Below are 25,812 nucleotides of genomic sequence, written 5' to 3' on the forward strand. Positions count from 1 at the left end.
AGGATCACAGGAGTGAGGCCTGCTGTCAAGGAGTAACGGGTAGTATGTGTTTTTCCTTCTCCTTCTTCACAGTGATAATGTTTGGCTTTGTAGGGGCGCCCTTAACGTTTTCCTAAAGCAGGCCACGGGAAGGGTTCCCCGTGAAGCGCACACCGTTGAACAGGCCATGTGGCCGGTGGACACCACAATTAGAAAAGAAAAGAAAAGATATGATCAACTGGTTGCAGATGAATCAATACCGCAACAACTGCATCTGTTTACATCCTCCACCCCCAAAACACAAAAGCCATCCTGGCTGGCCCAAGGTTTTAAAAAATATATAAACACACACACACGTTGGGTTGGCTTTTATTGGAATGCCTAGATGCAGTCTATAGTCATCAAGTCATGGAGAATCAGGTCACATATAAAGTTAAGAAGGCGGATGAGAAGAACAATGCAAATCAGACCAGAGTTACATCTCAAAATATCACGAGAGCGTTTTGACTGGCTGCGCCTAAAATACTTTGAATATTCATTTCTCTTTTGTAAGCGAATTCTTTTCATTACACAGTCCCCCACCTCCCTGCCAACTCTTAGAAAAAGGTCTTTTGTTTACATATTCCCCAAGGTCACTATTTCTCGTAAAACCATGTCCAGATCACAAGTCTTTTGACAAAGAAATAGCTCATTATACCCGCTAACAAGACACTAATTGGGTTGATTTGACTTCATCTAAAATAAGCACCAGGAGATACTCCAAATCTGTTACTCAGCGGTGCCAGTGTGAAGGACCAGAGTCCACGTCAGGAGGAGGGTAAGGCTGTGACTCCACTACTGTCACGTGGTACAAGCTTTCCATGGTCAACACATTAGAAACACTTCGGAGAATTTAGGCTCAGAGCCTCTTTCAACCAAAAGTACTTACAGCATGCTAAATGCAGCCCTGCAGAGACGCCGTGGAACAGAGCTGCAAACACCTATGTCAACAGGTAGAAAACAAAATGTAGAACAGAGCCATGTTTATGTGGTTTGAAATCTCATAGTTTTCTAAATTTGGGCTTCATAATACTCGCCAGAGGATTTCCAGGATAAAAAATATTACTGCTACTCTGTGCTTTCATTCTACTAAAATATCGGCATTCATCAGATTAATTACTTCGGTAGCTACCAAACACACAGACGGTGATAGCACTGATACTGGACACTCAGTAGCTATCTTGAAACTTTCCCAGCCAACACGCCTACTGTGCAATTTAGAGTATGTGATACAAAGCAGTTAGAACGTTATCTCCAGTACATCACTTGGACCTTTATATGTACGACATGTTCACTTAGCTATGTTTTATCACCATTATACATAGAGGAAGACAGCGTGTACGATAGCTCAATGAACTGAGAAAGGTTTTCTGAAAATATTTTTGTGGCTGAATTGAGTGCTCACGAAAGAGACGTGCCAGAGCGGCCAGAGGCGCACGGAAGTGCAGGTGCTCGGCGCGCGGGCGCGCGGGCCCGGCTGCCAGGTCTTTTCCCGCGGCGTCTGCCACACCCGGCGTCCCCGAGACAGAGACGAGGCTGCCGTTCAAACCAGCTCCCGGGCAGGCTGGGTCGTGCGGGCTTAGGGCAGCTTTTGCCTCCCTTTCTTGTCCCTCTTGGTGACCCGAGGGTCCAAACTCGAGACCGGCCGAGGGACCCTGACCTTCCCCATCTGGCTCTCTCACCACTGCTCGGTTTCTGCTCGCTTCCCTGGATCTGAAGACACATGTTTGTGGTCACGACTGCATCAGCCCCTTTCCTGCTCACAAAGGTTTCCCGAGCACCCGACGGGGTCTCTCGCCTCCATCACGAAATGAGGCTTCAAGGAACGCTAACAGTAGAACCCTGGGGTTAACGACACCAACTCCCCACGGACTTCCAGGGCCGAGAGAGGGCCAGAGAACTCCTCCCACCCCATTTTGGTTGTTTTTGTTGTTTTGTTTGTTTGTTTTTGTGTTTGTATCTTCCGTTACATTCCACCAGCCTTAGTTTTCTACCGTGCCTCTTAGCTGATAACGGTCGAGGACACTGGCCTGATGAAAAAGAGAAGAGAAAGGAGAAGTTCTCTGATGAGCCAGCCACCCACGTAGGACTGCACTGTCCTACCGGTCTAGCGATAGAAGGTGGCACATTTTTTTCAACCTGATACAAAAATATTAACACTTCCGGACATTATAGGCATAAGTCGTTATATCTCTACAATATAATAATTTATACTGTACAGCTATAACAGATAACAAAAGGTGCAATCCTTTTTAAAAAATCACACAGTTCACATGTTTTTATCGTTTTATTTTTAAGTATAAACTTTTTAAACACTTTACATAAATTAACTCCTCTGAGACTAATATTTGATGTACAGTAAATTGTAATTCATATAAAAATTCATAAACAACTTGTCTCACATAATTTACAAAAAAATCAGGGCTTCCTTTGCTCATCATCAGTGACAAGGATTCTGTGTGGGCCGGTGTTTTTCTCCGCGAGGCACACCACGTTGGCCTCGTAAAATCCCTTAGAAATCCCCGCCCCCGGCAGAAGTCACTTGTGCCAATGTCCTTTTACAAAGCAGCACTGGGGAAGCAGTCGGGTTGTCCAGGAACAGTAACTCTGCCTCACATTCTAACATTAACAGGGATATACATCACACCCTATGCAGAGAGACTACTTCTTGTAAGCAAAGGTCGACAGCTGGGTAATATCTGGAAACACTGTATGCATCTCTACCTTCTTTAAACACAGTGCCTCGAAGAACAGACGGCCCGGGGCAAAATGGTTGGGCTTTTTTTTTTTTCCTTTAATGATCTGTTTTCCTCGCAATACTTTCAGTCCAACTGAGTGCAGCTATATGCATATGTAAACATATTCTTTAAAGCCGATCACCTTTAAGGTCATTCAGAAGAAAGGTTTTGTTTTTGTCTGTCTGCTTTGATTGGGGGGGGTGTTGTTTTTTTTTTTTAAGAGCAGTCTGGCTCTCCTCGGTGCCGGGGAGCCCCCTCGGCTCGCGCCCCAGACACATCTGCGCGGGGGTGGCGCTGCGCCTGGGGCTGGAGAGGCAGGCGGCCCCGCCGGTTCGGCCCCCGCGCGCGCGCGCGCGCTTCCCCGCCGCCGGCTCGGGCGTTACCTGCGGCCGATCTCGCTCTGGCGGAGGAACTGGATGTTGTCCGCGCTGTCTGCCAGCTCGGGGTACTGCTCCACCGAGAGCACGTAGTAGCCGTCGTAGCCCTGCACCCTGCCGGCGCTCAGCAGCTGCCGCTTCTCGCCCTCCGTCCAGAGGCGCGCGCCCTCCTCGCCGTCGCGCACGCGCTGCTGCTCGCGCGCCCAGGCCCGGGCGAGCGCGCGCTGCCGCGCCTGCTCCAGCACGCGCGCCCTCTCCTCGTCCAGGGTCGCGCCGTAGCGCACATGCAGCGCCAGCGCGCCGAACTGCAGCTCCACGTCCGCGAACCTGCGGGTCCTGCCGTTGACCACGGCGGTGGACTGCGACACGGTCACGTTGATGCCGTTCTCCAGCGCCCGGCGGCCGCTCGTCAGGCGCAGCGTGCCCAGGTCGCCCTCGGGCGTGCTGGTCTTGATGAAGTGGTGCGTGTCCCTGCCCTCGACGGTGAAGTGCAGGTCCTCCAGGTAGAGGGCGCTGTTGAGCACGGCCGCCACCTTGATGCAGTCCTCGTCGGCGATGTTGAGCGCGTTGGTCTGCACGCGGCCCCGGCTCACGGCCAGCATGACGCCCTTGCCGATCAGCGACTTAACCGTCGCAAACCACAGCCACGACGGCGCGCCGCTGCCCTGGCGCGCGCTCCCCCGCACCTCGGCCATCCTGCCCAGGGACAGGAAGGCCTTGGCCTGCCTCGCCACCTGCTGCTGGACTCCAAACGTGGGCTGAAAAGCGAAACAGAACAGGAGGGCGCTTTAGAGAACAGCCTCCGCCCGGGCGGGGCTCCGGCTGCGGGCAGGAAAAACGGAGGGGCGGGGAAGGCGGGGAGCGGGGGGCTGGGGAGAACCTCCGTCGGCTCTTGAGAGAGGCCGAGGCTTCGCCGGCCCCCGGGGTCCTCCCCCTCAGGCTGATCCCCAGTGTGTTTCGAAGGGCAGAGCGAGGTGGTAACGCCATCACGCGCGGTGCTTAGCAAAGCGTTTTCCTTTCTAATGGGGGCGAAGCATGCGGGGCTTTTGCCTTCTCTCTCCGTTTCCAGATGCCCTGTTCCCAGGCTCACCCCACGTGCGGAATCAGCTTATCGGGGCGTCCACCCCAGCACCGTTCTCCATGGCAGGCTGGCGAGAAAGCACCAGCACCCAGGGGAAGGCTGGAAAGCCTGGGAGCGCTTAGCGCTGGCTCACCGCGCCCCACTCGATACGCTTTGAAAGGCGTGTGCTTTAATTCAGGCAAACTCGGCACCGTCTCCGGGTGCACAGTTTGCAGCTGCACGTGACCACTATAATCGGCCACGATGGGCGGCGCACAGTGGGACAGCTGGCAACGAGTGTTTATTACTTTAGGAAAACATTTATTTTTTTCGCAGACTTAGGAGGCAGTGGGCCTTCGACATTGGCAGGGGTTTTAAATTGGGGAATTTTAACTCGGGCAGCTCTTATACCACCAGATGCTTGTCTGGCCAGGGTTTCCCCAAATAGAAACGTGTTTCGTTTGCAGCAGTGAAGGCACATTTGTTTGTCTGCTCTCCGGGCAGCCTTGGTGTCTTTGCCTTCGATTCCCTAAGCTGTCCTATGGTGTGCTTCTGAAGACAGACAACCTGAGCCTGACTGGAAAGGCTGCCTAGGAAAAAGAGTTGGCAGTCCATTTGTACAGTGAGACTTCAGTGTTTTCACACATGTTGGGAGGTCATCTGCCATTAGGACGCGCTCAAAGGCATTAGGAGACTTCAGGCTGTCTTCATGGCACTCGATCAGTGCAGATGTATTTGCAGTTAGAGTCAAAATGGCTCCCAGGTCCTGGAAGCTGGATGGGTTTTACTTTTTAAATGTAAAGGTGACATCTGAAAAAGGAATTGCTTTTATGTTAAGCATGAAACATGTACCAGAAAGCAGAGGTATTGGAACTGTGTATAACTTGTGTGTGTATGTGTGTTTCAGCCAGGGTTGCCTTTTCTCTTTGCATTCATTGAAATTCTAGGAAATTGGTCAAGGGGCGGGGGTGGGGGTGGGGAATGAATCTTTCTAAGAAACTCTGCGCTCTCTTCTTATCATTACGGGGTAGCCCAATTTCTTGACCTTTAATTATTCTTGCTTTAAGCTAGAAATTCTGGTGTTTCGTTGTTGCATTCCTTTCTGATCTCCGCATGGTGGGAATTAAAAGTGCCACTTTCTGAAATGGCAGCTTTGACTTTGCAATTTTCCATTCTTTCTCCGTTTCTTTTATTTCCCAGAACAGTTCCAGGCTTCCTGCTCTGTTCTTTTCAGGAAAATTCCATAAGCACCTAGTAGTAGGTGGTGCCTTACCAGAGGCCATTTTATTTTTATTTTTAATCCTTTCCCTTGAAACACTGCCAGTATTTTAAGGAAGTGGGACTTTGTGGCATTGCTTGCGAGCTGCTAATTTGTGATATGAACCCCCCGCCCTCCTGTTTATTGTATCTTTGCCTTAAGGTCCCAAATACTATAAACGTGCGTTCCTGGGGTTCCCTGTAGAAACCCTGCACTCAAAAATGAGCTTTCGCATTTTATTACCTTTTGATAATGCTTTTCTCTGTTTGTATTAGCATCACTAAAACCAGATTTAAGCCTGTTTCACAGGCCCCTGATTTGCTGAACAGAAATGCAAGAGGGAAGTGGTGCTTTCTTTCCTGAAAGAGTCAAAAAAATTAAAAATGGTCTTTGGTACAGTTTTCGCCCGGGTAGTCTGATTAAGCAGGGGAAAATAAGGTGCAAGTAAGCCCTTTATCACCTTTTCATGGTTTTGCTTTTTGTCTCTTACCGGTACATCATCCCACTGCTGACTCTTCACCAGTTCGTAAGAAGGCTCCGTTAAATCAAATTTGGGGACAGGGAACCCAGGAATAGCATTGTGCAGATGGAAGCCAAATGTCACCAGCCAGCTGTTAACATCTAAGAAAAGAAGCGTCCAAATGAAAGGCTTAGAGTTTATCTTGTGCTTTCCTGCACTGAAAGCCTTACCTTAAAACCCCACATTCGCCAACAATGACCCTGAAAAGGAGCCCACGTTTGCCATCGCCCTACAGTTAAAAACTGACTCAGACCCAGCAATCCCACTCCTGGGCATATACCCTGAGAAAACCATAACTCAAAAAGAGTCATGTACCAAAATGTTCACTGCAGCTCTATTTACAGTAGCCAGGACAGGGAAGCAACCTAAGTGTCCATCATCGGATGAATGGATAAAGAAGATGTGGCACATATATACAATGGAATATTACTCAGCCATAAAAAGAAACGAAATTGAGCTATTTGTAGTGAGGTGGTTGGACCTAGAGTCTGTCATACAGAGTGAAGTAAGTCAGAAAGAGAAAGACAAATACCGTATGCTAACACATATATATGGAATTTAAGAAAAAAAAAGTTATGAAGAACCTAGGGGTACGACAGGAATAAAGACATAGACCTACTAGAGAATGGACTTGAGGATACGGGGAGGGGGCAGAGTAAGCTGTGACAAAGAGAGTGGCATGGACATATATACACTACCAAATGTAAAATAGATAGCTAGTGGGAAGCAGCCGCATAGCACAGGGAGATCAGCTCGGTGCTTTGTGACCACCTAGAGGGGTGGGATAGGGAGGGTGGGAGGGAGACGCAAGAGGGAGGAGATATGGGGATATATGTATACGTATAGCTGATTCACTTTGTTATACAGCAGAAACTAACACACCATTGTAAAGCAATTATACTCTAATAAAGATTTAAAAAATACTATTTTCAGACATGGTGACAATAACTTCAGTAGCAGAACGAAGTGAGACAGGGCTGCAGATAACAGAGACTCACCTCGACAGAGGGGGTACACGGTCCCTCATGCTGGTGATGGTGATAAAAATGCGAATAACGACGCCCAGAAGCATGAAACAGACAGCGTTGTCGACAACAAATGGCATTGTAGTTAGTAAAGGCTTGTCTTAAATAGAAGTTCAAAAGCGACTGCCCAAGGATATGCAGGCTTCCACCACCCATTTCCTATTAATAAGAACCCTGAATTGTGGGTAGGAAGATCAACCTTGATTCTTAAAGATGAATGGTGAAAGCTGGCCAAGCTGGCCAAGGGCACAGGCGTTCTGATCCCATCAGTTCTGACTACACAGGCTCACTGTGCACAGGTGGAGACAAACTTTGGGGGAGAGAAGAGGCTGGAAACCTTTAAGATGGTATTTTAAAATATCACCACGTGATTCCAAAAGCCGTTAAGCTGAAAATAAGGCTTTGATTCTGTTCCGGAGGTTATAATGTTACAGAACGAGGCAGCAGGCTTGCAGCTGTATGAGTACAGTTGGGTGTAGATTATTTTATATATTAAGCACATTGCTGGAAACCTTGAAATTGCATTTCACCTAATATATTTTATGCTGCTCCATCTCTCTTGATGTTTTTCAGAAAATGCTGCTGTGGCACTCCCTGCCGTCCACATCGCTGGGAGAGGATGAATCCAGGAGCTGTGGGCTTTCCAGCCTTTCAGCCACTGTCAACACCTCTTAAATAACCAGTGGTAAACTGCTTGTCAGGATGATGGAGGGCCACTTGTTCCCCATTTCCTTTTCCAGGGCACAAACTCTCACTTCACTGCCAGGCTGGCAGGTCCCTTTGTGCAGGCATCATATAGGCTATAAACCCAGTGGTGTCCTCCCTGTTTTAAATGGAGGGTTGCTGGTGGTGGAGGAGGATAGAAAGTAACACACTTGTGTGTGTGTGTGAATGTGTGCGTAAGATTACAGGGGGCTTGTATGTTAGAGAAAATTCTTTTTGGATGGGGCAGTGCTGGGGGCAAAGGTACTCCTACTATGAACAATGTCTGTGAAGCAGTGAAAATCAGAGGCTCCTATCAAGTGTTGAAAATTACTGCCCAACAAGTGGGACGTGAAGGCAGATAAGTACGGAAAACCCTGAAGGAGAATTCCATAAGGCTGTTGCTGAATCAGGACGCTGAGAGAAGGGACACGGAACTGGCTTGCGAGGGAGAGGGCTACGAAAAGCCCAGGAAAGCGGGAGGCAGATGCGCAGTGAACCGGGGGTGGAGAGCTGCGCGGAAAACAGACGTCTGGGAACGCCTCAAGCACTGGGCGAGAAACAGACAGCCGGAAGGAGGACCTAACGCGAGCCCAAACCAAACAAAACAGAAAACTCCAGAATAACCTTCCTCTAGGAAACATAAATATAGCCAAGAGGTTAATTATGGCAGAGTGTGACTCAGGAATGGAAGGTGGAAACAGAAGGCTTCAGAATCCCTGCAGCAGAGCACGAGGGAAGATCTCAGCTCACCAGAGGGAACCCTCGTGCACTGTGGGTGGGAGTGTAGACTTGTACAGCCACTAAGGAAAACAGGATGGACGTTCCTCACAAAGCTACGAATAGAATTACCATCTGATCCAGCAATCTCTCTTCTGCATATTTATCCAAAAAATAGAAAGACACTAATTCGAAAGGATACATCCACCCCTAGGTTCATTGCAGCATTCTTTACAACAGCCAAGATATGGAAACAACCTAAGTGCTTATCAATAGATGAATGGATAAAGAAGATGTGGTATGTGTACACACACACACACACACACACACACACACACACACACAAAATGGAATATTAGTCACAAAAAAATGAAATCTTGCCATTTGTGACAACGTGGATGCCTGGACCTTGAGGGCATGACGCTAAGTGAAGTAATTCAGACGGAGAAAGGCAAACACGGTATGACTTCACTCGTATGATACAACAATGTTTTTTTTTTTGGCCGCGTTGTGCAGTTTGTGGGATCTTAATTCCCTGACCAGGGATTGAACCCAGGCCTTTGGCAGTGAAAACACAAGAGTCTTACCAACTGGACCAGCAGGGAATTCCCCTAACTCAGATGATATAAAAAAACCAAATAAATGACCAAACCAAACCAAACATGTAGATATAGAGAACAGAGTAGTGGTTACCAGAAGGGCAGGAGGTGGGGAGGACAAAGCGGGGAAACGGCATCAACTATGTATGGTGACGGATGTCACGTAAGTTTTTGTTGGCGAGGACGCTGTCGTGTGTACAGAAGTAGAAGCAGAATGTTGTACACATGAAACATATAATGTTGTAAAGCAATGTTACCTCAATAAAGAGTAAAGAAGCTGCTCGTTAAAGGGAACCAGAGTCACGCTTGCAAGGACTTGTCTCTGTTTCACATCCTGGTGCTTCTGTGGTGGCAGAAGGGGAACTCAATGTTTTAAATTGGATCATGCACTAAATTTGGAAAGGTCTTAAATCTATACCCATATTGGCAGAAAAACTCATGTGTTCATTAGCAGTGCCACCGTACAAGAACACTGCCCTCATTGGTGATGAAGACAGTAGCATAAGAGGACACAACTGAGGAGAGGAACGGGATCCACTGGCTAAGCATCACTGCCCCCAGGCGACAGTGGGGAAGAGGGCGTTAACACACCTCCCAGGGATGGGCTGCTGAGTCGCGTGGTGTCGTGTTCCTTACTGGTTCCTTCATTAGAACTTGACACACGTGTAAAAGGAAAACCTGCCTCACACACTTGCGAGGCACAACTGCACACGTCACTGTATTTAATACCACAAAGTAGGCATTGCTCTCCCCATTTTACTTTTAAGGAAACAGACTCAAAAAGTCATGTGACTTGGCTATAAAGCGTTGGAATTGGAACTCCAATTTGGGGACTCCAAGTTCCTCGTGTTTTCTGCACCCCCATGTCCCTTCCCTTCCTTAAGTGACTGGATTGCATGTCATTTCAGAAACCTGTGGTCTTGGGCACTGGCAGGCAGAATAGGAAAAAACGAACTATGTCTCAGTGTCCCTCTGTGGTTTCTCCTTGGTTTCATTTAAAAGGTTAGGCATTTGATTTTTTGTTTAGGCATTTGATTTTGCATGAGGGAAGCGTACTGTTAAACTACCGGCCGTTATTTCGTGTGTTAATCCAGTGATTAAAGTACTTGGAAAGGAAAAACAATTACACTTACCTGTGATGTAGTCTTTCACATCATGGATTTTGCTTGCAGGGTTGTTATTCCTAAACATATACAGGTTAAAGGGAGCTGGGTCCTTCCCAATCCTTTTCCAGATTTCTATGTCAGGCGTTGTCCATCGTCCTGCCAAAATGTCATAATCCCTTTCTCCAAAGTGGATTAATTTTGTGAGTGGGTCATACAAGCCACCATGAAATCCAATCACCAGCTGAAAGTCAATGTTGGAGTCAAAATAGATTTCGCCGTATGCGGTGTACTGAATCTGTTTGAGCATAAGCCCGTTGCTGCTGAAGACAGCCAGTGGTGTCCCTGTGTTGTCTGATGCGATGTAGAATTCGTCCCCGCTGCTGATTTCCATGGCAAAAAGATGTCCTTGGAGATCGTAATAGAGGGAGGTGATCTCTGAACTCGAATGGTTGTAGACGTGAGTAATCCTGGTGGGATAAGTGAGGTCCGCGTAAAAAAACTGCAGGTGCTGTCCCAGACTGGTCTTGCTAGACACACGCCTTCCCAGGCCGTCGTAACGATAGATCACTGTCCAGCCGCTGCCTTTACTGTACACTCGGGTCAGAAGCCCCTTGGAGCTGTACTCAAAGATCTCTGTGCCTCTCTGACGCAGGAAACCATCTTCGTCCAACCGGTACTGAACATCACCCAGTCGGGTGATCCTGTCCCGCAGGTCATAGCGAAGAGGCGTCAGGCGTGCGCTGTTACTCGGGTTCAGTAAATGGAGGTTTCCGTTCAGGTCGTAGTTGTAGCGCCACATGATTTTTTCATTCAGATAAACTGTCTGGAGCTGTCCGTCAACATCATACTCATAAGCGTATTTGGTAGTGTTGGCGAAGGGCCCTATTTTAATCTCTCTCTTGGTTACCCGACCCATGTTATCATACTGAATTGTAATCCAGTACATGAGTGACCTGAAGATCTCATACTGAATTTCCTTGATGCGGCCGTGAGCATCAAAGTGCTTCGTGTAAGTCATTACAGCTGTGGAAATGATCTGGTTAATATCATAATATATAACTCCAAATTTTCCAAACTGCTCCACTTTTCCGGAAATGTCATCGAACTGATAGAGGTCAATGGGCAGCGGAGTTTCATTGATGACACCCTGCATGCTGGTCACCCGAAAGCTGTTGTCGTAGCTGTAGTCGAACCTCGCGTTCACCATCCCATCTTCACTGAAGCGGAAGATCTGCCTGTCGACGAGAGGCCCAATTTGCCTGTATCTGATGGTGCAAATGAAACCGTCGCTCTGGAGGTTTACCGTCTTGAGGACGCCTGCCGATTCATCGTAGGTAAAGCTGACTCTCGTGCTATCGTATAAGATCTCTGAGAGCCTGGTCTGCCTCCTGTACTTGAATAAGACCCTCCGACTCGTACCCAGGAAGGCCGTCTGGAGAAGCAGCCCCCCCTCGTTGTAGTCCGTGATGACGGAGGCGTTGCTCTCCGGGGGGTTGTATATGTTACGGTAATAGCCGATGGAGCGGATGGTCTGCATCGTGTGGCGAGCCACGCTGGGCATGGTGATGGCCGACAGCTGGTCCCACATGTCGTACTCGAAGATGTACTGCCGCTGGCTATGCAGCAGAAGCACCATGGACTGCAAAGAGAGGACACACCGTTAGCCGGCACTCGCGAACGGCGGAGGGGAGCAAAAGCAGAGGTAGTGACCACAAACGCGCAAAACACTCCACTTGAGAGAGTGGTTTTCATTCCAACTGGGTCTCCTCGACTTTCCACGTCGCTACCGATTTCCTGCCTGATTTGCCTGGATGCTTAATCGTGAGGGGTTCTGCAGTGAGTGTCTCAGGTCTCAGGACCGTACCTTTTTTTTTTTTTCCCAGGCATTCATAGCCAAGCAGAAGATTGTCCATGGAGTCCGGTAAGTCGTAATACGGGCGCGAGCAAAGCTGCTTCAGAGACAGCATTTCAAGGGGAAAACAGCATATGGGAAGTGCAGTCCTGTCCATAATTAGCAATTATTTAGTAAGGCGGCTTTTCCCCCTCACTTGATTGAAGAACCACTCAAATCGTGTTTTAATTTCCAGGGCATTTGGGGAAGGAGCAAAGCATTCAAAACATTACTTTATAAAGAAGAAACATAGGGTTTCCCTGGTGGCGCAATGGTTACGAATCTGCCTGCCAATGCAGGGGACACGGGTTCGAGCCTTGGTCCGGGAAGATCCCACATGCCACGGAGCAACTAAGCCCGTGCGTCACGGCTACTGAGCCTGAGCTCTAGAGCCCGTGAGCCACAACTACTAAGCCCGCGTGCTACAACTACTGAAGCCCACGTGCCTAGAGCCCGTGCTCTGTGCCCCGCAACGAAGAGTAGCCCCCACTTGCCGCAACTAGAGAAAGCCCGCATACAGCAACGAAGACCCAACGCAGCCAAAAATAAAATAAATTTATTAAAAATAAATAAAGAAGAAAGATAAAATTAGCCCAGAATGGATCATGGGTACCTAAAGCATCAACAGCAACAAACACTGCTACAAACACATCACTCGGTGAATGAGAGCTGTCAATGCCCTTATTAGGAATACGGATCCAGATATTCTGCTTGTCTGCAGATTCTTAAATGGCATCTGTAATGACAGGAACATCTGAATTCTGAAATTTCCTTTTGTGAGAACCAAATCAGACTTGTACCTCAGGTGCGGGGAGGATGGTTCCTGGGCTACAGACTTGCTTTGGTGCTAAATTATAAGGTGAATAGATAGATAAATAAAAATAAGCTCTGGGGCTTCCCTGGTGGCGCAATGGTGGAGAGCCCGCCTGCCGATGCAGGGGACACGGGTTCGTGCCCCGATCCGGGAAGATCCCACATGCCGCGGAGCGGCTGGGCCCGTGAGCCATGGCCGCTGGGCCTGCGCGTCCAGAGCCTGTGCTCCGCAACGGGAGAGGCCACAACAGTGAGAGGCCCGCGTACCCCCAAAAAAATAAAATAAAAAAATAAGCTCTGCATATTTGGCAAGTAATTGCAGAAAGACAAAAGACAATGTATCAGGCCAACGCGAGACAACGCCAACCTGGAGGCTGGTTAGGTAGCTCTTGCCGTGGTGCAGTGCATGGGCGGTTCTATCCTCTGAGGAAGCCCCCTCTAAAACCTGGTAGACCGAATGGAAGGATGGCCAAACTGGGAGCTGGTTAGACTAGGAGCCCACTTCCCCACCTACCCCCCGCACCGGGACTCGCTCTTTGCTTTTGACATAGAAACTCATAACCCCGTGTCCAAGGCTCATTCTTTGCTCCTTTTTTTTTTATGCGGGCCTCTCACTGTTGTGGCCTCTCCCGTTGCGGAGCACAGGCTCCGGACGCGCAGGCCCAGCGGCCATGGCTCACGGATCCAGCCCCTCCGCGGCCTGTGGGATCCTCCCGGACCGGGGCACGAACCCGCGTCCCCTGCATCGGCAGGCGGACTCTCAACCACTGCGCCACCAGGGAAGCCCTCTTTGCTTCTTTATCGTCCACCATTTTCAGAAGCAGTTTGCCTGACTTACGCTCCTGCAGAACCTCCTGTCTGGGCACATCTAGGGGCAATTTTTGTGCGCAGACTCCACGGCAACAGTCTTGAGACTTGTTCCTGGTGGTCTGCAGCCTTCCGAGGAAGCCTGGAGCGCCGCCGAATTCACAGGCCCAGGACCCAGTGCTGCAGAGTCATTCAGAATCACAGCTCACGGCAGGTAGTAATACTCCTTACTTGGCCATGGGTAAGTTTGGGCCTAGGGTGCCTATCCTAGCGAGGAAACGGAAATAGTCTGGGTGGATTTTAGAGATTTGGGAGAGGTGGTGAGAAAGTGCTCGTTGGCTTTTCTCATCCCTGTTGATACATGGACGTGATCTCGGTCACTGCTGCTGTCATTTTGTGACAGTGGCCCTTACCAAGGACATGCCCCTTTGCTCCCTTTAAAGATTTTTCAGTCACATTATGGTCACTACTCTCAATTTTGGGGGCCTGAGAGTTTATTTTATTTATTTATTTTTGGCCTCACTGCTCGGCTCGCGGGATCTTAGCTCCTCGAGCAGGGATTAAACCCACACCCTAGCATTGGCAGTGCGGAGTCCTAACCACTGGACCGCCAGGGAATTCCCAGTCTGGGGGTTTATATTTCTGTTACTCTTCTCTGTAATGCGCTTAATTTAAATTGGGAAGAGTGTTGCAGAATGAGGTAGTGTTCCACTCCCAGCAACTTCAGGCAGGAGTTGTCTCGGGGCTTGTAGGTTGCAGGATGAGCTATTCTCCAGGTGTCGGGATTTGCTCTCAGGAAGGTAAGTGTGGAGGGGGCTTACTCTGTGCTCTCTCAACAAATAACAGCCGGAGGACTAACCATAGCGTGTGATGACGAGTCTGGAGGGAAACTGTCACCTAATGGGTCTCCTCCGTTGTCTCAGGGGTGCGTCTCTTCTAAGGAGGGCACATAGGCGGGTTTGCAAGAGGAGAAATTGGCAAGTAGGGTGGTAGCTGGAAGCACTGTAGAGTTAGCGGGCTGCCTGAAGGTGAACCCTGAACACGAACTGGTCCTCAGGAAGAGGAAGTAGCCAGGACGGCTCAGGTGCAGGGGAGAGGTAGGTCCAGAGCATCTCTGGTGGAGACACCACGGGGCGAGTGAGCGCGACAGTGACGTGCGTGAGTGTTCGGAGGACAGGGTTATTCTGTGTAACCGAGGAGGGGGCAGGCAGTGAGGCTGGGAGCTGTGTCTGTGCCTCTGCTGCCGTGTGGCCGCTGGCAGTGTGGGTGCACTGAGCTGAGAGGCACCCAAGCGCAAAACCAGTGCGAACCTGCATCTCAAAGGCAGGTGAAACCTCCCATGAATATGCTTCTTGGTGGATTCTACTTCTTCAGAAAGGAACTACAGAGGGGTGGTCTTTTCCTCTATTGTTCTTTCTTCTTTTTTTAAAAATATTTATCTTTGGCTGCTTCGGGTCTTAGTTGAGGCACATGGGATCTCTCCTTGGGGCGCGCGGGCTCAGCCGTTGTGGCGCGTGGACTTAGTTGCCCCGTGGCGTGTGGGATCTTAGTTCCCGGACCAGGGATCGAACCCGCATCCCCTGCATTAGAAGGAGGATTCTTAACCGGTGGACCACCAGGGAAGTCCCTCCTTTTTCCTTTTCCTTTCATTCTCTCTTGACCCCAGTCACTACCCGAAAGCTGGCATCTACGACCTGGCATTCTGCACACGTATAACTTGAAGTCTTGTTCGGTGTTGTGCACAGGTCTCAAGAATGGCTGCCCTTTACATGCAGAAGAAAGGGGAGAGGCCACAGAGGACCAGACGCGTGGCTTTTTAAAACACAGCCTCTTTTGGTTACTAATGCATAAGTCAGGTGTATGTGCTTTTTATGGTTATGTCGAAGCTCTGCGGGCAACAACGCAAAACTGACAGCTTTAACTGTGCGAATGCGTAAGGCTCTTTCTCAAATGAAAAAGCTCGCACGGAGATGATTTACAAATGACTAACAAGCTCAAGGTCTAATTTGTGAATGTTGTTGACGTATGAGGTTGGCAGGTGGGCGCTGTTGTGGCTTGTTTGTTCACAGCACAAATCACGTAAAAGGGTCTCGGAGAGGAGACCTTAACTGAGGAGAAACACCGTGGCTAATGCAGGAATTCATCAGCGCTCTACAGCTGTGATCTCCATGTGGGCACTCAGAATAACAAGCGGGGCTCAGTCACGTGACACTGGTCCCCCCGGAAGTGCGCTTGGGTGACTGCTGGACAATACCTGTGTTTACCCTCCGTGTGCAGGCGTACCTTTTCCAAGTACGTGTAACTCCATGTTTTCCCGTCGGCAAAAACCCGGGAAACGATTCTCCCCTGTCCGTCGTAATCTACTTTCTCGCTCGTAGTTCCCCGCTGGACGCTGGCCACTTGACCCGTGGGTGAATAGGTGACATTGACGGCCATCAGCTTGCTGCTTGGCAGCCAGAGAGTCGGATGCCCTGAGGTGTCATAGGCGATCCTCAGGAGGAACTTACGGTGGTCATCATAGATCTTTTCTGTCTTTGTTGTTCGATCAAAGTCAACTGAAAGGAGGTTTCTGCCATTAACCTGTTACCACGCAAACAAGAGGACAAAATAAATCACGCCGTTCCAGTACCAGCCCCTTATTACCCCTCAGGGTCCCCACTATTGTTTAAACACCGCTTATGATGATTGATTCTCTTTGTCAGTAAACTAATTTAGCAACTTCTTGGGCACAAGTGCAAGGCAGTAGATTAACTGCTCTTTTAAAAGGTTTCATTAAGCAGAAATACAGCCTGGCATTTGTTCAAAACCTTTTCAATTAAATTTTGTAACCTTAAGCAACTGATAAGAAAAATGCCGAAATGCATTTGCTTTCAAGTTTGCTCAGAAGATAGGAAGGTGGTAAACCTGACATCTCTGCACATTACTCAAATCCCTCCCCCGCCCTGCCCAGAAGACATTGGGAAATAATTGCTTACTAGATTAATCACGGCTACATTAAATAAAACGGTGGTAAACGTGATTCTAGCCCTTCGAGGAGCAGTTAAGAGCAGATAATGTGGAACCCACATTACTGTAAATTATTAATTAGTTGAAATAGCGGGAGGTTACAAACATGACCCTTGGTTTTGGCTACGTGCTGAAGTGTCACAATTTTTTGGAATGCCTTTTTCTTTGATAACATCTGGTTCACTGGCAAGGACTTCAGATCCTTCACTCCCACATCTACAGTCTGACCACTGTGCTTACTTTACAAATCTAGCCCCATGCTGTTGTCGTAGGGTCTCTGTGTCACGTCCAGAATCTCTGACTACATCTGGCTGTTACTGTCTGTGGTCCAGGGCACACACCAGCCAGCATCTGCTACTGTGCTGGACACGTGGCCTTGGTTAAATTCTACTTTACACATGGTCTACAGTGTTTGCAGAAGACAAGGGCCAGTCCATTCTTTGGTTTTCTACTGCACCTTTGTGGTGATGGTGGCTTGTCCATACCAAAATGCTTATTAACTGTTTGGATTGTTACAAGTTAAATGGGAAAATCTTAATTTTACTTGACCATGTCCTAGCTAGAACCTTCAAAACAGACAGTGCCAGCTGATCACTTACACACACACACACACGCACACACACACACACCCCACTTATACACACACACACACACACCACTTATACACACACACACCACTTATACACACACACACCACTTATACACACACACACACCACTTATACACACACACATATATACCCACCACTTATACACACACCCCCCCAATATATGTAAACATACATGTATGTCCATACATAATATACACGTATATTTATGTAAAATCTGGGATAAAAATTTGTGCCTTGTATCACGGCCATTAAACAAGGCCCATGAAAAAATTCTCCTTAAGCTCTATTTAAACTTTTCCAATTAGCTCTTCAGGGGGAGGACTGTGAAGTCCATGGAAGGGTAAAGATATCAGCTGAAAAGAAGTTCATGCCTAACAGGCAAAGTGGTCGGGGTCAGGGTGCCGGGGAAGCGCCCAGATGATTCACAATGAATGAGAAAGCAGAGCCCTGGATGCAAGTGAGGAGGCCTTAAGTTTTCAGTTCTGTCACTGCAGATCCAGCTGATGCAGGAAAAAGAAAAACCCCTCGAGCCATAGAGCAACTGGTATGTGTTGCTGTGGGGTGTGCACCTGTGTCGGAGGGGGCAGCCAGGAGTCCGAAAGCCCCATTTCCACACACCACAAGGTCTAGAAGCAGCGAGGCCCTGGGCTCTCAGTGAGTTTATATGATTCTGACCAGCAGCTGAAGGCTTTCCAGGCTTCTGTTTTCCCAAATGGAAATGTCTGCAGAATAGCTGCTCGGCCGTCTGTGAATGTTGTGAGACTTGATGAGTTTAGGTTTGCAGGATGCTTTGTGTACCTTGGAAGGAAGCTACTAGCTTACAAGGACGTATTTTGAAGTCTGAAGTTTTACAGATGTGATTTGATATCAAAGAGCTCAATACTGAACTGGCAGAATCCAGCTCTTCAGCTTCCATCTGCACACTTGTGATGCCTTAAGGAAGAGGCTTTGCACAATTTAAATGGTTTCCTGGGGCTCTTGTTTTTCTCACACTGTGATTTAAAAACCAAAACAAAACAACAGAGCGTTTAGGTCTGCCCTCCTTTTTCCGTCCTCAGGTTATTCCAGGCTACGAATAGCCAAGCGAGGCCGCCTGTGTAGTTAGTTGCCATGGACGGCAGCCCGCAGTCGCACCCCATCTGTTTGCGTTTTACTTGTATTCATTTTAATTTGTATCTCGAGTCTTTATTGCCTTCCTGAACCCTCCTTTGTCTCTGCAGAATTTCCTACGGGTAGAGTACAGGGAATCTGCTCTGCAGATCCAGTATGGCTGCTTGGTCAGGAAGGGAGAAGGGCCAGAGGCAGGCCTGGGACCCCTTCTTCGCATGCCTGCGCCCACCACCGGGCTTCTGATTTGTCGCTCTGGTTTGGGACTCTGGCTGCACAACACCAAAGCGTCCAGGAGAACATCTAACGTGCCACATCACGCATGTCACCATATGGAAACATCTAGAAGCACCGCGAGACCAAACATCTGGATAGCAGTTAACATTTTTCTTTTTATCCAGACAAATGCCTTTCTTGTGTCCTCCAACTGAAGAAATGAGGAAAGAATTAGAATGTGGCTGTGTTTTTCTCCACGTTCACAACACAAGCCAAGGTTTTAACTGTTCTTACTGTTTCCAGACACCAGCCACTGTTATTCAATAGGTAACATTTCAGAAGATACTAACAGATGTTTTGTTTTTTTCCATCCCTCTCAAACCTGCCTGCACGTTCTCCTTTGGGTGTTGCAGACAAAATGCACAAGTCAAGGGACATTTCCATCTGGAACACAGTCTGCTTAACTGCACCTGTATGAAATCACAACTATTTTGCAAACTTTTTTTTGACAGTCATAGAGGACCAGCATTGTTGCCCCAGTGGCCTTTTAATAAATATTTTTAACATAAAAAAATATCAAGTTACATTGAGTAGTTCACCTAAGATGAAAAACCTTCTATCAGATCGTTACGATACCTCCAGCTACATAAAAATGAATCCAAATGTTGTGTCTGGATAAAAGCTCACCATGAATTCCTTTGTGATATACAGCGTTTCTTTTTTTTTTTTTTTGCGGTACGCGGGCCTCTCACTGTTGTGGCCTCTCCCGTTGCGGAGCACAGGCTCCGGACGCGCAGGCTCAGCGGCCATGGCTCACGGGCCCAGCCGCTCCGCGGCATGTGGGATCCTCCCGGACCGGGGCGCGAACCCGTGTCCCCTGCATCGGCAGGTGGGCTCTCAACCACTGCGCCACCAGGGAAGCCGTACAGCGTTTCTTTTAAGTAAGCATGGAAAATCCCCATGTTCAAAGATCATGTCCAGCATGCCTGCAATCAATCATAATGCCCCTTTGATATCGGGAAGTGGGTAGTTATTTTCCCTCTGTAACGCTTGAAAAACTGAGGCACAAAGAGGTTAAAACAACGTCTGTATGTTTGACGACACAAAGCACAGTCAGCCTGTATTCAGGTATCCAGACTGTTTGTGACACTATCTCAGCTCCCTGGTGTCCTTGTTAGAACATCAACTGTCTGCAGGCGGTTCTGTGTCCCCTCCACACGTCAGCAAGTGCTAACTGTTCTGCACCATCCCACTCTAGGCCCCCTGCCAGTCAGATGAAAGTGAGATACAGGACGGCACACAGACGTGATGGGCATAATAAGAGTTAAATAAGCTATCATATTTACGCATGCCTCGAAACACCCTTTCGGCCTTCAAGTTTCGAGAATTTCTTTTTCATGTAATCCACTAAATGTTTTCCTTTAAGCATCAGAATTCTGGGCAAGTTTAGAAGATGACTTTTATTATTAGGATAACATAACAATTTTTGGGAATTGATCAAAGGCTGGTTCTAAAGTCCAACACTGACAAAAATTAGGACTGTTTACCAAATACTGTAAGACAAGGACAAGCAACTATTATGCATGTCTTTTTAAAAAAAAAATGTAGGTACAAGCGAGTAAGCTAAGGAATTGTCTCATCTTTGTTCTGTTTTCCCACATCTCTGCCATGATTGCCTCTGCTGGGTATCCCTATGTATCCAACCCCCTTTCCCTTAATGCAGTTTCACAGAAAATGCTTTCCATGTTGCTCATTTCTTGTATAATTTTTCCTTTTGTACTCCTTGGCTTTTTTTTTTTTTACTTTTTAAACCACTCCATCTAGTGTTATACCTATTATATCCATGTGATCTATTCAACTGAGTGTTAGGTTTCCTGCAGTCAAACATCTGCAAGGACGTGCTGCTATTCCTACAGCTTCTCTCTGAGGAAGATCTAGAGGCCATGAAATAACCCGATTCTAAGGCTGGCTCTTCCTCATTCTTTCATTTATTGAATAAATATTTGAGGGCCCACCCTGTGTCAGGCCATAGCTAGATTTAGGCCAGTAACTTAAAACTGAAAAGACGTTTCTGCTAGGAGATAATGAAAGGTAGGAGAGGAGACGTCCTCTGTTTCAGGAAAGGGAGGAGCAAAAACGGGCGGCTCTTCGGGCTGATTCTCTGATTCCTGATTCAGAGGCCCTGGTGGCCTCGCGTCACGCCCCTCCTTCCTCCTCTGCGCCCTAATTTGGCAGATTACAGGTCCGGTCCTCCAACGAGACGTTCACACCATTGCTTTCTCCCTAGAATTCCTCTCAGAATCCACAGCCGAGCTAGCACATCCAATCTTATCTTTTTTTTTAACATCTTTATTGGGGTATAATTGCTTTACAACGGGGTGTTAGTTTCTGCTTCATAACAAAGTGAATCAGTTATACATAAACATATGTTCCCATATCTCTCTTGAAAGTACGCAACCCTCCCTTGTGATCTTGGCACTGTCTCTATGTGAGCCATCACACGTATCAGCTGGAAATCTCCTTTCAGTGTGAACGAACAGGCCGTTTTAAATAGTGTAGCTTCTGAAATGACTTGCTGAGGCATTGTCGTTCTGGTATTTAGAAAGAAACTCACACCCATGCCTGTGTGCACTGGTCTCTTCCTCCCCAAAGGGAGGTGTTTTCTTCATTTAGAATCTGACACTGAGAATCAGAGACTTAAAATCGGCTTTTTCCTCTACTCTTCTTAATTCCTTTTTTATGTCTAGAAAATCAGTATTAAAAAGGAAAACGAAGGATGCACTTAGACTAGCTTGTCTCGAAGAACAGTGGGCCACATGTGACATGGTCAGTTTCTGGGCAAAGCATTTCCCATAATCTTTCTTGTGTTTTCGTAACAAGTGAGTTAACCAGATTTTTCCTATCCATCTGTTGTGTGGGAATAAATGCCCACTGTTTGCGCCCATGGTTCAGATTCTCTGGGTTAGGGTTACGGAATATGTAATCATGCCTTTCGTTTTTCAAGGATTTTCACATTATCTCATTTGTTCTGTAACAATTGTGTGAGACAGCGGCAGGGTAGGGCAAATTGTATTTATCCATAATACAGCTAATCTATATCGTGTCTGTGTCATAAGGTCAGGATATTATCTAGACAATATCGTATTATTGCCGTCATGATATGGATATCATCATATAGGTAAGGAAAATGAGCTTTACAGATGTTAGGATTTTCCTATAAGATCTACTATTAGTAAAAAGTGGAGCCTGATCTAGAACCCACATTTTTTGAGCACAAATGCGAGAACCTTCGTGTCTTTTGATGAAGTAAGTCCCGTGTCCAGGTACCCGTGGGACTCTGCGCGTGTGTGTCTGTGTGAGTGCGGGCACACCACACCTGCTGTAGGGGTAGCTGACTAAGACAAAGCCTGTGAACTAGCTTCCAGTTTGCAGTGACCCAAGCAAGCACGGCCCGGGGCAGCGGTCAGTGGTAGCAGCCGACAGGCACGCAGGCAGCTCAGTTCCTTGTTTCGGCAGAAGAAAAGGCCAGGGCTGGCGCTGACTCTGGTAACAGACCAAGACCCTCTGAAAGCGACCCCGGAATGAGCCTGGAGCTTGTTTTCTTCCCATCATGTTACTTGCCCCCTAATCATGCTCTTCTTTCTGAGGTTCTATTCCATCTTCTTCTGGCCCTTCTCACGGGATAACCTCCTTCCAGCCTCCCAGCTCCTATCCACCAGAACTCCTGGTGCAGGGCCCCGGAGCTAGGGCATCCAGGCTCCCATAGCCTGGGAGACGGGTGAAGTGGGAGCACAACACTGGTTTCAGAAGACCGTGCATTAGGAGTCCCAACCCCTGCCTTGCAACTGAAGAGGAATTAGAATGTAACTGTGAGTTGGACAGTCTGTATTTGAGGCACTGATTCCTTCTCACTTCATTTCTATTTCTTGGAAATAGCCAGAGACAATATGTAGTAGCTGTTTCTTACCATGAGGGCTTGTCCTGGGAAATAATGTTGGCCTGTTATAATAATAATAATTTAACCATTTTTTGGTGCTGAAAAAAGGACATGAATGGTATCCTCCATGTTTTTTGTCTCTCCTTGATTTTAAGTAACTTTTTTTTAAACAGCAAGGGAAGTAATTTTAGGAATAGTTATCCACATTTATCTGATAAATGAAAATCTGTTTGCTAATAGAAAGAATGAATCCAGTTCAGTTTATAGTGGTTTGAAGGTGGTTCCTTGTAACCTGTGTTTTAGTAGTTAATCTATGATGTCTTTACCAAACAGCTATCATAAAGCACAGCTTGCTTTCTAGATCTCGTTGGCCCACAATGTGAGATGGAGGAATAAAAACACCTAAGAAGGCAACACAGAGAACACTTTGCAGAGGTCAATTACACTAGCGTAATCAGCAATGTCATCACACTTCTCATAACAGTAACGTCAGTTTGGGTTTCCCTTCAATAGGGAGGAGGTGGCAGGGGGTTTCCGACGTTGGTCCTCTTCTAGGTGCCTAAGCTGTACTTTAAAAATATTGAGAATGCAAAGGAAGGATCCACCTTTCAAAGGCCAACCCACCTCTTTCAAGATACATATTTATGACTTGGAATACTTTTAACATTTCATCCAACTCTTACCCATCCCCATCCCATTAGGAAGCCATCACTCCTGAGTGGGTAAAGGAAAGGCGTAAGGTTGTTAGGGCAACATCAGTAAGACAAGAATCTGTCGGCCACCCAGCTAGCTGGAATTGTGCTACGTGCGCTACCCTAGTCTCCCAGGGAAGAACTGATTTTTTTTTTTAATTTAACACCTTTTTTGGAGTATAATTGCTTTACAGTGGTGTGTTAGCTTCTGCTGTATAACCAAGTGAATCAGCTATGGGAATACATATATCCCCATATCCCCTCCCTCTTGCGTCTCCCTCCCACCTTCCCTATCCCACCCCTCCAGGTGGTCACAGAGCACCGAGCTGATCTCCCTGTGCTATGCGGCTGCTTCCCACTAGCTATCTATTTTACATTTGGTAGTGTATATATGTCCATGCCACTCTCTCACTTTGTCCCAGCTAACCCTTCCCCCTCCCCATATCCTCAAGTCCATTCTCTATGGGAAGAACTGATTTTTAATCAAAGCTATATTAAGAAAACACTTTTCTCAAATAGTTTTTCTATGAGCGATCTGATGGCTTGATGGTTGGCTGTAACTCATGCTCTAAGGTAAGGTGTTACCCTGAGTGTGAACAGGAGATGAGTCCTAGGCCCGCCCTCGTGGACAGGCCACAGCATGACACGGAGGACCGGGTGGCTGTCACCTCGCTCTGACACTGACTTACCCTGAGCTTTCGACCAAAGACATTGACTTTGCCTTGGGCTTGCTCTTTTCGGAATCTCCATTCCACCAAATTCTGACCGTTTTCACCAGGAAGAGTCATGTTTCTTTTGGCAACTGTTGGGTTAGCTGTGCCGGCCAGAACGTGTGGCTCTGTCTGGTAGTGCGAATCCAGGCCACTGGCGTACAGGATTCGAAGGGAGCCGTCGTAACCAACCTGGTAGCTGTTTCTTAACTGATCTAGAAAACAAGCAGCAGAAAACACGAACTGTAGGTGTGCATTAAACACCAGATCGCTTGCGGGGTTAGAAGTGACATGAATTTCTAAAACATTGACTGGACTCCATTTATAAGGGAATGAAAAGTACTTAATGATATCCTTTTAGAAAATAACAAAACAACTTCGATTTCTGGCATCTCATGCTGTAACAGATTTGGCTGAATGTTAAAGGCAAACTTTAGGGAATTTAAAGTCCTTCTCTACTTTATTTGCCTGATGAAATAAATGAAGGTTCGACCTCCAGTAAATGTTTTGCAAAGAACCAAGTATGTGTTCTTTTCAGAAGCTGGTGTGTCTCCTCCAAGGGTTTAGAAGACATCTTCCCAATAGTCATCCCTATATCTTTTGTTGAAGATTTTTTTTAAATGATTTAATATCTGTACCTTCTATACCAAAAATATAAGGAGATATTTCCCCCTGAAATTGACTTTAAAAAAGGAAGTCGGGCTTCCCTGGTGGCGCAGTGGTTAAGAATCTGCCTACTAATGCAGGGGACACGGGTTCGAGCCCTGGTCTGGGAAGATCCCACATGCCACGGAGCAACTAAGCCCGTGCGCCACAACTACTGAGCCTGCGTGCCACAACTAATGAAGCCCGCGTGCCTTGAGCCTGTGCTCCACAACAAGGGAAGCCATCGCAATGAGAAGCCCGCGCACCGCAACGAAGAGTAGCCCCCGCTCGCCATAACTAGAGAAAGCCCACGCATAGCAACGAAGACCCAACGCAGCCAAAAACAAATAAATTAAAAAAAAAAAAAAGGAAGTCATATTTTGTACAAAACACCCTCTCATATTGTAGGCTATTGCCTCAAGTTAAAAATTTTGAATAATACAGGACCATTTGGGGAAGCAATGAATTCAAGCAATACTGATTTTAGATGACTGTAGAGAGAGATTACCTGACAGAATTGGTAAAAAAAAAAAAGAGTCAGAGAAGCTTAACTCAGACTTAGCAATGAGTCTTAGAGCAATGACCTCACAGTTGCAATTGTCATTGTAAACAGGCCTTTTCAAGATTACATCAAAAAGGAATACGGTGGGAGGGTCCATCATGGAGTTATTGGACACATATACCTACAGACTGAATGAAAAAACGGAAAGCTGAGCTATTACACATATGGGCACACAACCCCCAGTGATGGCATGAGACGCGATTCGAATGCTGCATCGTGCACGGATTCGGAAAGCTCGGCCTGCTGGCCTTCCACGGCAGTGATGATGAGGCCTAAGGGCCTTTAGATGCAAGCGAAGAGCGGGAATTAACGTGTTTTATTAAATGGGAAAGAAAAAAAACCGTCATTTCTAGGTTAACAGATTGTTTTAGATGTTATGTGATTTTATATACGTATATATCACTAAATAAACACTACACGTAGACATTAGACCATCCCATCGATATCTCTAGGGGTTTATATTTCCACCTTCTCTTTCCTGGTTCATCTTATAAAATGCGGGTTGCCACTTTCTACCCGGTGCCAGTGGTATTTTATTTTTTAAAGAGTTTTTTTTTGGTGTGGACTATTTTTAAAGTCTTTATTGAACTTGTTACAATATTGCTTCTGTTTTATGTTTTGGTTTTTTGGCCCCAAGGCATGTGGGATCTTAGCTCCCCGACCAGGGATCGAACCCGCACCCCCTACATTGGA

At 47.3% G+C, this 25,812-nt stretch overlaps 1 protein-coding gene across 2 annotated transcripts in view; it reads right to left on the minus strand.

Annotated features, from left to right (window-relative positions):
- Nucleotides 1–338: 338 nt before the first annotated feature.
- Nucleotides 339–25,812, minus strand: part of TENM3 (teneurin transmembrane protein 3) — a 319,503-nt gene continuing 294,029 nt past the window's right edge. The window contains exons 22-26 of one of the 2 annotated variants that reach the window (XM_073798728.1): nucleotides 23,892–24,127; nucleotides 15,918–16,214; nucleotides 10,151–11,762; nucleotides 5,942–6,072; nucleotides 339–3,891 (exon numbers count right to left, since the gene is read on the minus strand). In XM_073798728.1, the coding sequence (XP_073654829.1) occupies nucleotides 3,136–3,891; nucleotides 5,942–6,072; nucleotides 10,151–11,762; nucleotides 15,918–16,214; nucleotides 23,892–24,127 (3,032 nt within the window). In that variant the 3' untranslated portion in view covers nucleotides 339–3,135. The remainder of the gene's footprint in view (nucleotides 3,892–5,941; nucleotides 6,073–10,150; nucleotides 11,763–15,917; nucleotides 16,215–23,891; nucleotides 24,128–25,812) is intronic. The other variant, XM_073798729.1, reaches the window with a different exon arrangement.

The sequence above is a fragment of the Tursiops truncatus genome, chromosome 21 (genome assembly GCF_011762595.2).
Source record: "Tursiops truncatus isolate mTurTru1 chromosome 21, mTurTru1.mat.Y, whole genome shotgun sequence".
In the NCBI taxonomy this organism is placed as follows: Eukaryota; Metazoa; Chordata; class Mammalia; order Artiodactyla; family Delphinidae; genus Tursiops; species Tursiops truncatus.